The 17,239-nt window shown below is 42.3% G+C and overlaps 1 protein-coding gene across 1 annotated transcript in view; it reads right to left on the reverse strand.

The window, feature by feature from the left end:
* The window catches only part of KBTBD12 (kelch repeat and BTB domain containing 12), a 526,200-nt gene that overhangs the window by 492,400 nt on the left and 16,561 nt on the right, over nucleotides 1–17,239 (reverse strand). The window contains exon 2 of the mRNA XM_085624402.1: nucleotides 5,932–7,112. Coding sequence (XP_085480528.1) covers nucleotides 5,932–7,001 — 1,070 coding nt within the window. The 5' untranslated portion in view covers nucleotides 7,002–7,112. The remainder of the gene's footprint in view (nucleotides 1–5,931; nucleotides 7,113–17,239) is intronic.

The following is a 17,239-nucleotide window of genomic DNA, read 5'->3' on the forward strand; positions in this document are numbered from 1 at the left end:
AGCGTCGTCGGTGTTGGAGGATTTGGTGGGTGGGCTGAGAGCAAGGTTTGCGAGTAGTTGGTCTTTGGTGATTTTGCTCCAGCAGCGGCGAGGGATCTGTTGGGTGCGGTGGTGTGTGGTGGGTTTCTAGAAGGTGAAGTGTATGCAGCGGTGGTCGGTCCAGTGGAGTTCGGTGATGTGGCTTAAAGAGACGTGGGAGCTTGAGGAGAAGACGGGGTCGAGGTTGTGACTGGCGGAGTGGGTAGACGTTGTGACGAGTTGCTTCAGTCCGAGGTTGGCGAGGTTATCAATCAGGGTGGTGGAGTTGTTGTCGTCGTTGTTCTCAAGGTGAAAGTTCAGGTCTCCGAGGAGGACGTAGTTGGTGGAGGTCAGGGCGTGCGTGCTGATGAAGTCAGCGATGGTGTCGCTGAACTGGGGTCCGGGTCCGGGGGTCTGTAGATGAGGGTGCCTCTGAGGGTGGAGTTTGGGTCTGTGTGGATCTGGAAATGCATGTGCACTGATGACATCGTTCACAGAACCACTCACACACCCACACAATCACTCACACAGCCACTCACACACCCATACAACCACGCACCTACCGACACAACCACTCACACACACATTCACCGATCCATACTACCAATCGCACACTCAGCCACACACCAACACAACCACTCACACATCCACAGACCCCTATAAGCACTCACACATCTACTCACATATCCACAGAACCACTCGCACACTCAAAACACCATTCACACATCCAATCACAGACCCATATGTCCACTCACTCACCCACTTACACACTCACACAAACATTCACAGATCCATACTGCCAGTCACATACCAAAACAACCACTCACACATCCACAGACCCATACAAGCACTCACACATCTATTCACACATCCACTTACACACTCACAAAACCACTCACACATTCACTCACAGACCCATACAACTACTCACACACCCACTCATACACATACAACCCCTCAAACACCCAGTCACACACTTTCACAACCACTCAAACACCCATAAAACCACTCACACACCCATAAACCACTCACACATCCACTCACAGACCCACACAGCTACTCATACACCTACTCACATACCCATACAACCTGTCCCACACCCATACAACCACTCTCACACCCATAAGACTATTCACACACCCATACAACTACTCACACACCCACACAGCTACTTAGATACCTACTCACACACCCATACAACCTCACCCACACCTATGCAACCACTCACACACCCATAATGCCATTCACCCATACAACCACTCACACACCCATTCAACCACTCACACCCCCATTCACAGACCCATACAGCCACTCACATTCCAACTGACAGACTTATACAGCCACTCACACACCCACTGACAGATCCATCTAGTCACTCACACACCCACTGACAAATCCATACAGCCACTCACACACCCACTCATGCACCCATACAACCACTCAGAAACCCACTCACACACTGATCCAATTAGTCACACAACCACTCAGATAACATATGTCCGAAATATTATCACTCACTCAGAGTACAGAAACAATTGTAATGTAACATATGCAGTAGCTCAGTATCTATCTGTAAGTCTCAGAAATGTCTATGAAACACTTACACCCATTGGATGATGTCAACAGTGATGTCATTTGAGATGTCATCAGTGATCAAAAAAGCCAAGAAAGCAGCCATCACCACACACATCGACTCTGCGGCCAACCCCACAAAGGAACTCATCAAAATAGTCAAAGAATGTTCAAACCCCACAGCCATACGGAACACCATTCTCTTCTCTCAAGAACTCAGCGACAACCTCTCAGACTACTTCCACAGCAAGATCACCAGCAACTACAACAATTTCAACCTCCAACTCGCCACCCTGAACCCCAATGACCTCAACCAACCAGTGAACATCAGTCAAATCATTACCACCTGGTCTCCGCACACCACCCTGACCATCTCAGTCATCATGTCTTCCATCCACTCCAGGACGCCCACCAATCCCTTCCCCCACCACCTCTACAACCTCACAACAAACCCAATCAGCACGCAACTCACAAGCATCCTCAACACCTCCATCTTCACAGCAACCTTCCCGCACAGATGGAAACATGCAGACGTCAGACCCCTACTAAAGAAAGCCTCCACTGATCCCAGTGATCTCAATAATTATCCTTCAATCTCTCTGCTCCCCTACCCAGCCAAAGTATTCGAGAAAACCATCAACCAGCAGCTCACCGAAATCCTGGAACAAAACCACCTACTGGACACCTCACAATCCAGATTCTGTTCCAACCACGGCACTGAGACCATGCTGATCGTCGCCACAAATGACATCAGAACACTCCTTGACCACGGTGAAACTGCGGCCTTGATCCTCCTTGTCCTCTACGTGGTGTTCAACACCGTCTCCCACAACAGCCTCATCAATAGACTATACAATATAGGCATACAGCAAGATGCCCTCAGGTGGATTGTCGCCTTCCTTTCAGGACACAGACACTGCATTCAACTGCCTCCTTTCAACTTCGCACCAAAAGACATCATATGCGGTGTACCACAAGGATCCTCCCACAGCCCCACCCTGTTCAACATCTACATGACCTCCCTCACAGATATTGTCACATCCCACAGACTCAACATAATCTCCTATGCAGATGACACTTAACTGATACTCTCGCTCACCAAAGACCCATCCAATGCCAAATCCAACTTCCTCAATGCCATGACCAACGCAGCCAAATGAATGACAGACAACTGCCTCCAACTCAATTCCGACATAACCGAAGTAATGATCTTTGGGAAGAACACCTCTGCATGGTACCACAACTGGTGGCCTGCAGAACTCGAATCTACACCCTCACCAACCAACCATGCACGCAACCTCAGCATCATTCTCGACAGCCAATTGTCTATGAAACCACAAGTCAATGCAGCTGCCTCCTCTTGCTTCCACATTATTTGCATGCTCTGAAGAATCTTCAGATGGATCCCAACCAACATCAGAAAGACCGTCACTCAGGCCCTAATCACCAGCCACCTCGACTAAAGCAATGCGTTCTACATCAGCATCTCCACCCAGCTCCTCAGAAGACTCCAGACCACACAGAACGCTGAAGCCAGACTCCTCCTGGACCTCCCCAAGCATAACCACATTACCCCCACCTAAGAGACCTCCACTAGCTCCCCATCCAGAAGAGATGCCAGGTCAAGATCCTCATGCATGCTTACAAAGCCCTTCACGACCTAGAACCCGCCTACAACAACTATTGACTGAACTTCCTCCAACCTTCCAAACACCTGCACTCCTCTTCACTCACCCTCACACACCCCCCAGATCCGCCTCAGTCGCAGTGGTGGCTGCACCTTCTCCTACATCACTGCCAAGACCTGGAATGACATTATTTCAGTGATGTCACTGACCATGTCATGAGTGATGTAATATGTGAGGTCCTAAGAATTGCATTGCAGGGGCATAAGTTATACTTAGCTCAGGTAACTATAACTGCTATGTTTCTATGGTTTTGTGTGTGTAAAATCTGAGCCTAACTATAACACGTCACTGTAACCTTTGCTTTTGTCAGTGAATTTCATATATATATATATATATATATATATATATATATATATATATATATATATATATATATATATATGTATATATTATCTACTGGCGGTCGCCAGTAGATAGTTATAGTTAGGACCGAGTTTCCATAGGAAATCTCAAAATTCTATTTTGAATAACTTTGGCGCCGGTTGATGAATCCTCACGAAATTTTCAAAACTAATGGGGCGCTCCGCTCAGCTCCTATCCTGAAAGTCTCGGGGTGATTCGTCAAGCGGGGGCCAAGAAAAAAGGGGGGTCCCAAAACGCATTTTCTCCATGCATTTTCCCATAGGACCTTTAGTCGAAGGTACAGCCCGAACGGCTGAACAGAATTACTTGAAATTTGGCAGAGAGGTAGTCCTCAGGTCACGCATGTGCCTTTTGCATATATGGAGTCAATCTGTTCAGTAGTTCCTGAGAAAATTGCAGTTAAAAGTACATAAATATATATAGCCGCGCACCGTGCGCGCACCCTTACGTGCGCGAGCGTAATTCTGATTGGTGGTGACATGTCAGTCAACGTTCGAATCGGTCGAAATCAGGAAGTGTCAGCCGCCATTTTGTTTGTTTTGGGTGCGACACTGAAAAAGAGAGGTGGCGAACGTGAAAAAGGGGGCAGGGTAGAGAGTTCCTGACCCCCTAGCCTTTGTCAGGGGGTCCCTGAAGGACGCCGAAGGGTGAAAAAAACATTATTTTAAATACATACATAACTTAGCATTTAAAAAAAACGTACAAATTCACTTAAAAAACCATAGGTTTCACACACGTTATAGTTAGGAATTAGCATTTAAAAAACCTTGCAAATTCACTTAAAAAACCATAGGTTTCACACATGTTATAGTTAGGTGGACATTTCACTCGTGAAAAAACAATGAAATTCCCCCGTTATAGTTAGTTCAGATAACTATAACTCGCGCGCCCGCAATCCACTGCTGATGCCTTCACATATTACATCACTCATAACATGGTCAGTGGCATCACTCATGACATCACTGATGACATCATCCTTGTGATAGAGTGGCGGTCGCGCGAGTTATAGTTATCTGAACTAACTATAACGGGAGAATTTCATTGTTTTTTTACGAGTGAAATGTCCACCTAACTATAACATGTGTGAAACCTATGGTTTTTTAAGTGAATATATATATATATATATATACACACACACACATATATATATTTTATATATATATATATATATATATATATATATATTCACATATACAAAAGGAAGCAGAGAACAATCAGTCATTCCCAGGTTTAGGTGGAGAGCAGCTCCTATATAGAGCACCCAACACCAGCGAATCTCTGAATCTGCTCACTTCACGTGTATGTTTTTCTAGCAAAGTTTCTAAGCATAGGATTAGCACAGTGTCATCCACACTGAGCTAGAAAGGGACAAATGCTTTTGCCATTTCTGCAGCCATTTATGTGGCACTCTAAGCATGAAAGGGCACTGCTTTGACTTATACTGAGTGCTCCTTTGTGTCAGGACAAAGCTAAACCTATCTGAAGAGCTGTAATGACAGCTAAGTGTGTCAGGGGTTGCTTTTATTCATTCCAGGTTCGCTTGGATGGCATTATACCAATCCAACGCTGCATACTGGAGTGGTAAAAGACATTTGGCAATCTACAGCTCGGTATGGATGACACTGTCTAATCCTACGCTTAAAGACTTTGCTGTGGAAATGGCAAAACACTTTGTCCCTTTCTAGCTCGGCATGGATGGCACCGGGCTAATCCTATATTGGGATAATTCATGGTGACGAAGTCTAGTAATACTCAGAGCAGAGGGAGGTTTCAGGTGACATGAGAATCTCAAAGGTAGGATTTTTTAAGAAACTGGTAGAGGAAGACAGACTTGACGCGCAATAAGGAGACCCTAGAGCAAAGACACTACGTTTGCAAATGATAGGATGGTATTTGGAACTTCCTCCAATGATATAGGGGCGCTCTCCTTGTGACATTGCATCATGACGGCCTCATCATCAAGAAGCAGCCTTCATTATCCTGGTGATGCTCCTAGAATCATCCTCAGTGTTAACGAGCCACTAGTATGATGCGATGCTTTTTGATGACCACATAAATATAAATTGAGTTGAAGGACGATTGACAAGGTAGTTGATACAAATGTGAACCTTAAGAAAATCATGAGCTTTTTAACTTAAGAACTAAAATACGGAGCAGTTCTTTGGCCGCGCCATATCTTAGATCCCCAATTAGAGAGAACAAACATGAAGAAGCATGTTAACATCTATAGACCTTTTCCATTACACACAACATTTACTGGATTTTAGGCAGTATTGATTGGGGTACACACCTACATATTTCAACACTCTTGTTCTTTTGTCTTGAGAGTTTAACTGCACTTGCCTCTCCAGCGACAATGATTTCATTGTTCTCCGTGACCACGCCGGCACACACAAAGCCCAAGACCTCCCCATACTTTGGAGAATGGATGAAGTACGTCTTCTGCGTCGACGGGGCATAACAAAAGCTAGCATCTCCATAGCTGCCATGCTTTGACCGAATACCCAGGGAGTTGTTGCCAATGCACAGCAGAAGGCTGGTGGTCTCCATGCCATAGCGAAGACTTAGAGAGTGCTGCTTGGACTTGGAGATGTTCTCCAAGGCACCCTCGATCATATTGTTGCATTCGGAGTCATATAGCAGTGCTAAGTTTCTCTTCCGGGCTTCCCGGAGAAAGGAAGGGCTCACAAGCATCAACCTCACTTGTTTCAGGAGTTCGGGCAGGTGCCTGGCTCTGACGCTTCGGTCATGGTTCATCCAGCGAAGCACCAGGTCCAAAATATTTTCCTCCCTGGATACATTCAGATCGTCGGAGGTGATCAGACTCAGAAGCTGCTCAACTTCAATTTCCAACAGCTCATCATGCAAACTGACTTCGGCAAAGTGCTGATACAAGTATTTCTTGGCTTGATCACATAAGTCTTCTGCCCCAATGCTCTTTGCAAAATAGTAGACCCCCGCACAGTTGGAAGCGTCCATGTGGTCTGTCATGTACGCTTGACATACGCTAAAAATTTCTTCCATCTGCATGACGAATGCAGCAGTGGCTACGTTCTGAACATTTGCGTTGGTGATATGAAGCTCAGCACTGTACATGTAGTTCAAGATGGCCGCCGCACTCTCCGCTGTTACATCGTGCAACACAACTTCCTTCTGGGTGCACTCCAACAAGCCACAAGTAAACATGGCTCTAAAATAGGGACTGAATGAAGCCAGAATCAGCCGGTGGCATGGGAACCTCTGGCCCTCAGCTACCAGCTCCACGTCAATAAGCGCTGCTGACTCTCTCATCTTCGATATTTGGTCCAGCACCCTTGAGCCATGCTGCTGCCTTCTCTTCTCATCTCTGTGGCATTCCATGGCGAGGCTGCAAATGTATCTATTTTTAAATTTTCATCAAAACGAGTTGAGTTTTTGAAGGGCTATTTGCATGTTTGATCATTCAAGGCGTGATGCAGCTTTCCAAGCAATCTGGAAGAGAAAGCAGATCATTTGAATATAGGACTTAATTGTGACATTTTGAGTTTTGCTGATGAATTTCTAAACACTAAACTTCTGTTCTGAAATGACTTCATCTTTTTGTGAGATAATTAACTTTTGTTGTATTGGATAATTGCTATATCAAAATGACTTCATGGGAATGAATACCTGAATGTTTCACTGTTCTTAAAAATATAATTAAATTCAACCTACTGCACAGAAAAAACCTATAAAATGTACCACTGTCTAAATCACACTAACAATAAATAATGCACAATTTGATTTTATTTGAGGTCATGATAACTGTGTACAACATTACATAAAAAAGTAAATAGCACAACAAAATATTTAACATTAACCATCTCAAAGAACATTCCTCAGAATTAAAAGACACATTAGGTAAAAGGTTCACAGATAACTTAAAACTCTTGACCACTCTAGAACCTAACTTGCTAGCCGTGCGCACACCTCCCACATCCACCGCAGGGGCTGCTCCTTCTGCTACATCGCCGCCAAGACCTAGAACAACCTGCCCCTCCATCTCCGAACAGCAGCCTCCCTGCAGGATTTCTGACAGAATCTCAAGACCTGCCTCTTCGAATGAGTCGTCGCACCCTCAGAAATAAGATACCTCTAGGGGTGACAGTGATGTGCTATACAAATGTTATTTGATTTGATTTTGATTTGAACATAAGATATATTTGGCCTTGCCCATTAGTGCTGGCTCTAAGAGTGATGGATGTGAGGAGGAACATTGCAAATACCTTGCAGTAGTCCAGGTTCACCAAGGGTGGTGAACTGGGGCAGGGGAATTAATCGCTGTATGAACTCTGAAGAATGGTACATGAAGACAGAGACTGCCCATAGAAATTCAGGAAATTATGGGGAGATGCTTGTGTACGTACAAATAGACAGAAGGAAGGTTTCAAAGGAACAGGTGAGGGAGTATTTAATTACTCATTTGAATAATCTCTTTGAAAGTTGTTTTGATAAAGACCAGTTGTGTATAAATTATATGAGATTTTAAGGAGTAATGTGGATAGCTGTATCATGGATAGTGTTGTCAGTGATGTCATCAGTGATGTCATCAACTAAGTCATATGTCATCAGTGAGGTCACCAATGTTATTTAGCATATCATCAGTAATGCAATAAGTAAGGGGATAAGCAGTGCATGGCAGGAGCACAAATTATAGTTAGTTTGATGAAATATAACTTCCACATTTCTGTGTTTTTCATGTTTTATAACCATGCTGCATTTTAACTGTGATTTTTTCAGTTACTTTCTGAGTTTTTTTAAACATATGTTAAGATGAAATTACCAAACCTAACTACAACTTCACTTTAACCATTATTTTTCCAGTGAATTTCTGTTTTTTTTAAAATAACTTCTAAGCGGAATTTGTAAGGACCAAACCCCCATATATGGATAACGTCTAGCTAGGCCCTGAGCCCAACCCTTTGGAGGTGTCCAACCCCACCTAAAGAAAGCCTTCTGATGTGCACAGTGGGAGTGGGGCACACAGTTTAGTTCACTGATCCCAGTTTGGATCTACATTTCCCCAGAAGAACGCTTCCTGACCTTGGTGCCACAGTCCCACAGAAGCTTCCTTCATAGTTGGCGTGCCCCCGCAGGCCAGACCCCACTCCACCAGCCCCCTTGAGTGACTGACCCCACTGCACACAAAGCAGCAAAGCGACTACTACTTGCAACTGACTCCACTACACACGACCATCAGCTGTGTTCATGATCCCCCCGAGTCTTGTAGTGGCAGCCACAATAATTGCTCCCGATGTTGCTGCTGCCAATCAGATCCTTTCCGTACTGCGGGTCTGTGGTACTAAAATGGGATTGGACAAAAAGCTCACTCGGCCAATTAGAATCAAGCATATTTTTTCATTTTGGAGTTATGGAGGATCGATGGTACAGGTACCACCTATCGTCCATGACATGATGGTCCAGATATTCCTAACTGATTCTGAGGATTAACCCCTTCATCCTCATGCTGCATACATTTTTAAAATCCCAAGGGCCTTATTTTGATGTCGGTCGGAAAACCTCTGACCTGCGGTCGGAGGCTTTCCGACCGTCATCTTTGGTTTTACTTTCAACCGCCACATTACAATGACGGTAGACAGAAGTGAAACCGGCCTGTCATTCCGGCTGGCTTATGTCAGCCAGTTGGAACCAACATGTCATCCCTTAAGGACGGCGTTTCGGCTGTCGAGATTACAATGTTGGTTTCCCACAGGCTTTTCATGTCGGGCTTTCCAATATGAAAAGCCTGTCGGAAAGTGATTTTGGGGGCACCTAGCAGGGCCCCCTTCTCCCTGCAGCCTCAAGGGGGTGAGGGGGCACCTATCGTGCCCCTCTGTAAATCCCTTTACCGTGTGGCAGGCACCATCAGGTGCCTGCCTTACTGTGCAGGGATTTACACAAACTCATATTTCTCGATGGGAGCTTGTGCTGCGGGCTGTTTCCGCCTGCAGCACAAGCTCCCTTAAAGAAATGGAAGTTTGCAACCACACCATATGCGGTCACATCGTAATTTGGTGGTCGGAACTGCCGACCTATGGTCTGTCGGTTCCAACACCGAAACGTGTTGCATCCTCCCGACATCGTAATCAGACCCAAATCTCTCAAAAACTTCAAAACAAATTTACACCACACCAACAAAAGCTTAATCAATGAGTAAAGTTCTGACTTTGTGCCAAGTGTGGTGTAGTTCAGTTCAGAGGTTTTGTTCTATAGCGGTGAACAAAGGGAATTCAAACGGGAAATCGCAGTTTTGGGCGACCCACCATTTTCTCCGATCCTATTTAATGGATTAGTGCAAAACATTCCTGAAGGACCCAAAGTAGATGCCATTTCATAGAAAATGTCATGCAGATTTGTCAAACTGCACAAAGGTTATTAGGATGACAAAAAAACACCTTTCCTGTGGAATTACAGACTCAACTATTATTACACTGGAGCAAGCACTGCCAGTGTAACATACATGTAAATTGATTTGCATATAACTTTAGTACCACTTGGGGTTTCCGCACGAAAACTCGCAGACATTTAGCAAGTTCAGCTCACTATTAGTGTACCTCAATTTGTGCTGTGATACTGCTTCATGAATCAGCATGAAATTATCTTCAGCATGTTTATTGTTCTCTTGGTATGCAGACCAGTCAAATTGGAGCAAATTCAAAGATAGGTGTTTCAATAGCTTTCATATGGTAATAATTTTGCTGCCTTTTCCAAGATCTGGATGAAATTTTGTAGGCCCTTAACATGTTCAGCTTACTCTTGATCCACAGAGTTTCATGCATTTCCATCCTGAGGGGCAGATTTAAATAGTAGGTGTAAGACATTGGGTGTTAGTTGAGGGTGGTAAGTACCCCCTCTTCACTAATCACAATACTTGTCAGGGTGAATCTCTAAAGCCACTAAAATAACCTGAGCTTAACTACCTGGCAGCTATGGCACAGAGCAGACAGGCTTAACTTAGAAGCAATGGGTAAACTGAAACAATAATTAAGTCAAAATGCAAAACAATAAGAAATCCCAAAACGACTTAGAAATAAAGAATACATTTTAATAAACAAAATGACACCAAATTGAAAAAAATCCTATAAAAGGGAACTGAAGATATGAATTCTGAAAGATTTAGGCATAGGGCCAAGAATACAAAGTTCCAATGATAGTCAATGATCACTGTAGACAAGCACCATGGTGCAATTTGATGCTGACCGCGATGGAGTACTGCTCAGATACACAAACTAGGTTTGTCCTTGTCAAAGATTTTTCCTTCTGATTTTAATCCTTTAAATACCAACCCACCACAGGAATCCACTTCTAAAGCCTGCCATGACCTCAGGGGAGACACGTAGACACTCACAGGGTGGCAGACAGAGGCAAACAGGAAAGCCCAGTCCAGGTTCAGTCCCCAATGGTCAGAAGGGCAGTTGCAGGAAAAGGCAAGCTGTAGCTTTTTATTTCCCTGTAGGTTTAACAGGAGGTCAGCCTGATGACCCTTAGACTCCTCTTCTTTGTCCCAGGTACTAGAGGAAGAGCAGGGTCTGTTTCTAGACTCCTCTCAGGTCTCACCAGAATCTGTCCTCTTCTGATCTTCAACAGGGCTTAGAGGTTTCTGAATTTGGTGCCCAAAGATGCTGCATTCATGCCTGCACAAGCTAGGGGGTGGGAAATAATCCCTGGTCATTCCCTAGCCTATGGAGTAAATGTTACCAGAGCTAACCCTATCCACTTTGGGCATTTTAAAGATGGCAAAAAACTTAGGGCACCATTACGATGCCCACCATCGTAACGGTATGCGGGACCACCCACATCAGGGGTCCGGCGGTCCCGCTGTGCCTATTATGATGCGAACACCACCCTGGCGGTCGCATCCCGCATATTGAACATTGTGGCGGGCGGTGCTTCAAGCAGCACCCGCCTCAATGTTCAGGATGCATGTTGTGCATTGCATGCACAACGTGACAGGCACTGCGCGGTGCCTGTCCCCTTGTGTATGCCAATGTAGTGGGGTACCATAGGTACCCCCCAAGTGCAACTCCCCACCCCCCCGGATGCCCGTAACGGGCCCCCAAAGCAATCTCCGCCGGCCTTTTCATGGTGGCATTGCCGCCATGGAAAGGTCTTTCAGGTTGCCCATGCTAATATGGATGGCGGTGCCTGCAAGGCACCACCACCATATTTGCTCCCTTTTCCGCCCGGTCGGCAATCCGACTGGCGGAAAAGCGGCGGACGGTCTTTCCGTCCGCCGCAGTGCTTTTCGCCATGCTAATATGGCGGGGGGTCCAACAGGGGCATTTGGCGGGCGGATCGCCACCGCCGGACCGGCGGTGGTGATCCGCCCGCAATGCTAATGACCCCCTTAGGCTCAGAGGGCTGGGGGTGTGTGGCAAGTGTACTATGGTAATCCTAGTGTCCTCCCACATCTAATGCTAAAAGCTAGTTTTAGCAGCCCTGTACCTCCAATAACCTCGGAGACAGAAATCTAGTAAAACAAAAGCTGAGTAGTCAGACAAGATATACAAGATTTGTTTTGACATTATGTCCCCCTCCTTTGAAGTGTGCCTGAAGTTTTATATGAAAACCCAGCAGACCTGTCAGACAGGCTTTTAACATTGTAATGTCAAAGAAAGGCCCACTGTAATTGGAATTGGAGCCTGCCTGTCTGGAGGACAAATAAAGTGGGCAAACCCGGGTGTTAGCTAAATCTGCTTGTGGCATCTGCTTGTGACAGGGGACCTCCCTGAAGTTAATCAAGTTCCTGGGCCTGACCCACAGGCCATCCTATCAAAGGCACAAAAACACCTCCCCACACCCAAGGCCTTTGTCTCAACTCTGGGAGCTAGATCACACGTCATCAAGGGAGCTATTCAAATGCTAATTACTACCTGGAAGAAGTCAGAGGGAAAAATAAAGATTAGCTTCCAGGAACTTCAGGCAGGGCAAAGTTGACTTTCTAAAAGTTACTTTTCCATAGAAATCTGACTTCCCCAGTGAACTAGAATGTTAATAACTTTCCTAACTAGTCCCATTCTTGAGATACAGTATTAGTATTTAATATTGCATCCCACTGTTTTCCTATGAAACACTCAGTCTTACTTCAGTGAAATTTGAGGTGCTGGTCCCTGCAAGGACATGTTTAGCATTAATCGTTTACATGTCCTACTTTAAAATACCATGCCCTCTTCATTATGGGCTGTAAGGCCTACTTAGGAGCGACTTATGAATATTTAAAAGGAAGGTTTAGTTATGTCAAATAGTAATTTTGACAGGTCTAATCTACAATTCCAAACTTCACAGCCAGGCTATATAGAGTAGGCCTATAGTCAAGTTTACACTGTCACTATAGTGAATGACACAATTTGTGCTGCAGTCCACTAGTGACAATTAACTTACAGGCCCCAGGTCACTTTGTACCATTTACTAGGGACTTAGTAAGTTAATATGCCTATTAGGAGTATCCCAATTTAACCATGCAGAAAGGAAGCGCACAAGCACTTTATCACTGGTGAGCAGGGGAGAAATGCACAGAGTTCTACAGACAGCAAAAGTATAGAGTCCGGCAAAAGGCAAATTTTCCAGGCGACAATACATAAAAGGTGGATTTCCTACGGTGGAGGTAGGGGGGTGGTCAAAGAAATGTTCATTTGCAAATATTTTTGGCGCTCGTTAACTTATCAGCATAATATTTGATGGACTGTTAGCAAGTTGAGCCCACTGCAGGAATCTCAAGTTGCAGGCACATTTAAAAAAGGGGCAATGTTAAAGTAGGTGTCAAAAATTGTTTTATTTGCTCATATCGTTGGTGCAATATCATTGAATTTGGCAGCACCTTAGTATGTGTGCCTTACCCTTGCTACAAGGAGTTTCATGCAAAGCCATCAACAAGGGGACACAGTGCCAGCGGAGGGTGGCACAAAAGTGTTCATTTGCTAATACTTTGCTAACCTGCCACATACTAAAAATCTCTGATCCACATGGCCTACAAACATGCATAGCACGGGTTGGCTGTAGGGTATAGCCTGTAGGTATTTTATTACTGGAGCCTGCTTTAGTGTGTTAGCAGACTAAACTTTGGTAGTAGGGTCTCTAAACGTATAATGGGAGCTGAAATCTTCTGTGTCCAATGGGGGCTTTCATTTTTAGATTTTGATCCACGCAAGTCGGCAAACTTCAAGTTCGACGTCTGTCCGCACACTAACAGACGAGTGATCTCTATCTTTTAACCCTTTCAAGCTCTCTGACACTTTATTAATTATGATAAATTCTTCCCTGTGTAAAATTTGACTTTCATTCCAAGATCACTATAATTCCCTTCGGGGGTGATTTCTGTAGCAGACAGCACCGTTTTCTATGGGAGTCAAAATGGGAACTGCTACTTTTTCAATACCTGTTTAAGTCTTTCCTTGTTTTTGGAATGCATGAAATGCAAAATATCACAAAAAAGCGATACACGGCACGTGTTTGCCAGGCCTTGTGCAGCTCTATAAACGGTGCCAAAGTTATAAGCAAATCAATTATTTTTGGCCACCCAGTGTATCTTTGCCCAGCTTTTCAGATCTCTGCACAAAACCTAAGAATCACAAATTGGACCTAATGTGCTAAGAGGCTGCCATATTTCAATAATATTTGTTTCACAGCACCAAAGTTCTTAGCAAATTAAATTGTTTTTGAACCCCCTTTCAACTTTGTATTCCCTGTCAAAGATTTGCACAAAACTTGTCATCTCGACAGAAGATTAAATATGCTAAATATTTGCCAAAGTTCATGTGGATTCATCTAATGATGGCATAGTTATTGGCAAATTAATATATTTTGATGTCCCTTTTAAAAGGGATTTAGAAATAATTCCTCATGAAGTATTGTGTTATTTGTGATTCCCTTGATAAATCTGCACAAATTTAAATATATAAAAAAGGAAGACATGATAAGTGTCTGCATATTTTTTGCAGATTCATCAAGCAGCACTGATGTTCTATTTAGGGTTTTTAATTTTTAGTTCTATTAAGGGAGATATTGATCATACATAATCCATTTAAATTCACAAATATCAATACAGTATAATAGGCAGCTAACAAACTGAAGCATCTTATGCACTTAAATAACAAATGGCATCATGTTAAACAAATTAAACAAAGTTTTTTTCTCAAATAAATGTTTGCTTTGATCCAATTTGAACAGCATGTCACCCTTATCGTTGCTTTACCCTATAGATTATATCCAGCCACCTTGAAAATGTAGGAACTAGTTGAGTATTCCATTTTTGCACTATCAGTGATGGAGATATAAGTATTGACATATCAATCAAATTGTGATATCCAGTTGATAAGGGAAAAGCTGAGGAATACCCCAATAGAATTATTGTGGCTCTCAGGATAACATAGTATTTAATTTGTTTTCACGGTATCCAGAATCTTCATTCCAGTACTAGCCTAGCCTGAGTTTAAATATTTAATTTCCTATTCTATCAGAGACAAGTTTATACCAATTATAAATTAGCAAAGCAATTTGGTTAAATTTGATTTAAAACCATATGTAAGCAATAGATTAACCATTTTGCATAACATTACATTGTATGATAATTAGCCCCCCTTAAACAAATAAATCAATCTCATTGATTTCATTGCACATATCTAATGTCATAATATGTTCTTCTATATGTCACTTACGAGAACATTTTGTCAAAACATATTTTCTTTACAAAAGAGAGAAAGTTTTTTCACTGCTCCATGGTTCTCATAATTCGACTATTCGTTAGATCTGTATAAGTACTTATACTTCCAGGATAGCAGTACCTAGCAAAATATGATTACGCATATTATAATCACCCATAAATCATAATTTGAATTTTGTCATAGGTGTCTGTTATTTTGCCCAGGTTTTCGATTCACCATTATTATAACACTTTAAAAAACCATTCGTTTTCCATTTGGATATTGGCAATTTATCTAAAAGAGGCTGATCCTTCATTGTTAGATCTTCTAAACATGGAACGACATTGAACTATGGGAAACAAAAGTCCTTAAAGAGTTGTTCTTACCTGTTAAAAAACATTGCAGCACCTCATAGCATACCTTATAGGTGATTTAGTTAACTTTAAAATATAAAAATATTATAAGGATATTTCCTTAAAAATAAGGGTCTTTAATTTAAATCATAAAAGTTAGTTAAGTTTGGTGTGCCATAACCCCTAACTAATAATTTTCATTATTATTACATGGGTATTGCATCGCTACAGCTAATACATCCAGAGTACAGTTACAGAATAGAATATTTTTTTCAATCTATTAATTCTAGATTCTCCCAATTCTTGAAACTGTGCAAATATATTAAAAACCCTTTCCTCATTTTCCTCTATGGTTTCAAAAATAAGATGATATCATCCACATATAATTTAATTTTTACCATTCTTTGTATTAAGGGGACTTTGGTATTATTGCTTCAAATTGGAATGGCAAGAGGTTCAATTAAAAAAGCAAATACAACCAGAGACAGGAGCAACCCTGTCTTGTCCCATGGCTTACCTTTAAAGAATCAATTTGGATGAATTCAAAGTCAGTCTGGCCTCTGTAAAGATTATTTAGCACACTTGTGAGCTGAGGGGAATCCAAATACCTTCAAATAAAAAGGAATTTCCCAGCAAACAACATCAAAAGCCTTTTCCATGTCTAATAAAAAATACTTTAGCAGGGATCTTCTTACAATTAAAAACATCCACGGATTCTAAAAATAATTTTGATTTGCATATAATTGGCATCCAGAGAAAGAAACATCTTGGGCTTTATGAATCATTATATTGCTCACTTTATTAATTCTATCAGCTAGTAACTAAGCTATACTTTTATACTGAGAATTTAGTAAAGTAATCTTCAGATTTCTTGCCTTTTTTTTTAAACTGACCACTACTTAAATATTTTAAGAAAGAGGAATTTCGCCACATGCCACAATATAGTTAGCAAGTCTTAATAAATAAATACATGTTTTAAATTTCCCTAAGTGCTTAAAATAATTCCAGTGGAAAATGTCTTCTCCACTAACCTTTCCATTAGGCAAAAATAAAAATTTGGGATCAATTTAATCTAAAGATTCTATTAAACGGGAGGTGCAGTCTTCAGCAAGTCTTGTAAACTTTTCAAATGAATTTCCTGGTGCTTAATATAAATATTTATACTGTAAAATATAACTTTTAAATAAGACAAAATAATATAAAATAATATTTTGGTAAATAATGTATTGAGTTCACTTTTATTGCTAGCTCTTAGTTGTGTTTTTTGCTAATTGGTGAACACATTGCACAGGCAGTTCTTTGATCGCATTTCTCGTGACAAATCTCTCCTTGTGTATTCACTCTCAGCATATGAAGGTATGTTTCATCATTTAAATTAGTCTCAATATAATAATATTCCCGGAGATGTTGTTTCAACTTCTCTAGCTCCACTCTATTTGGTTAAGAATTGTGTACTAGGTATTTTTCATATACACCTTTAACCTCCAATTCCACTTATTTTTTATTCTCTATTATTTGTGTTTTCATGGGGTGCCTTGGAGGTGTCCTAGACCATAGCAATTCAAGCTGTTCCTTCATTGTGGGAAAA

Source organism: Triturus cristatus, chromosome 9 (assembly GCF_964204655.1).
Source record: "Triturus cristatus chromosome 9, aTriCri1.1, whole genome shotgun sequence".
NCBI classification, from domain to species: Eukaryota; Metazoa; Chordata; class Amphibia; order Caudata; family Salamandridae; genus Triturus; species Triturus cristatus.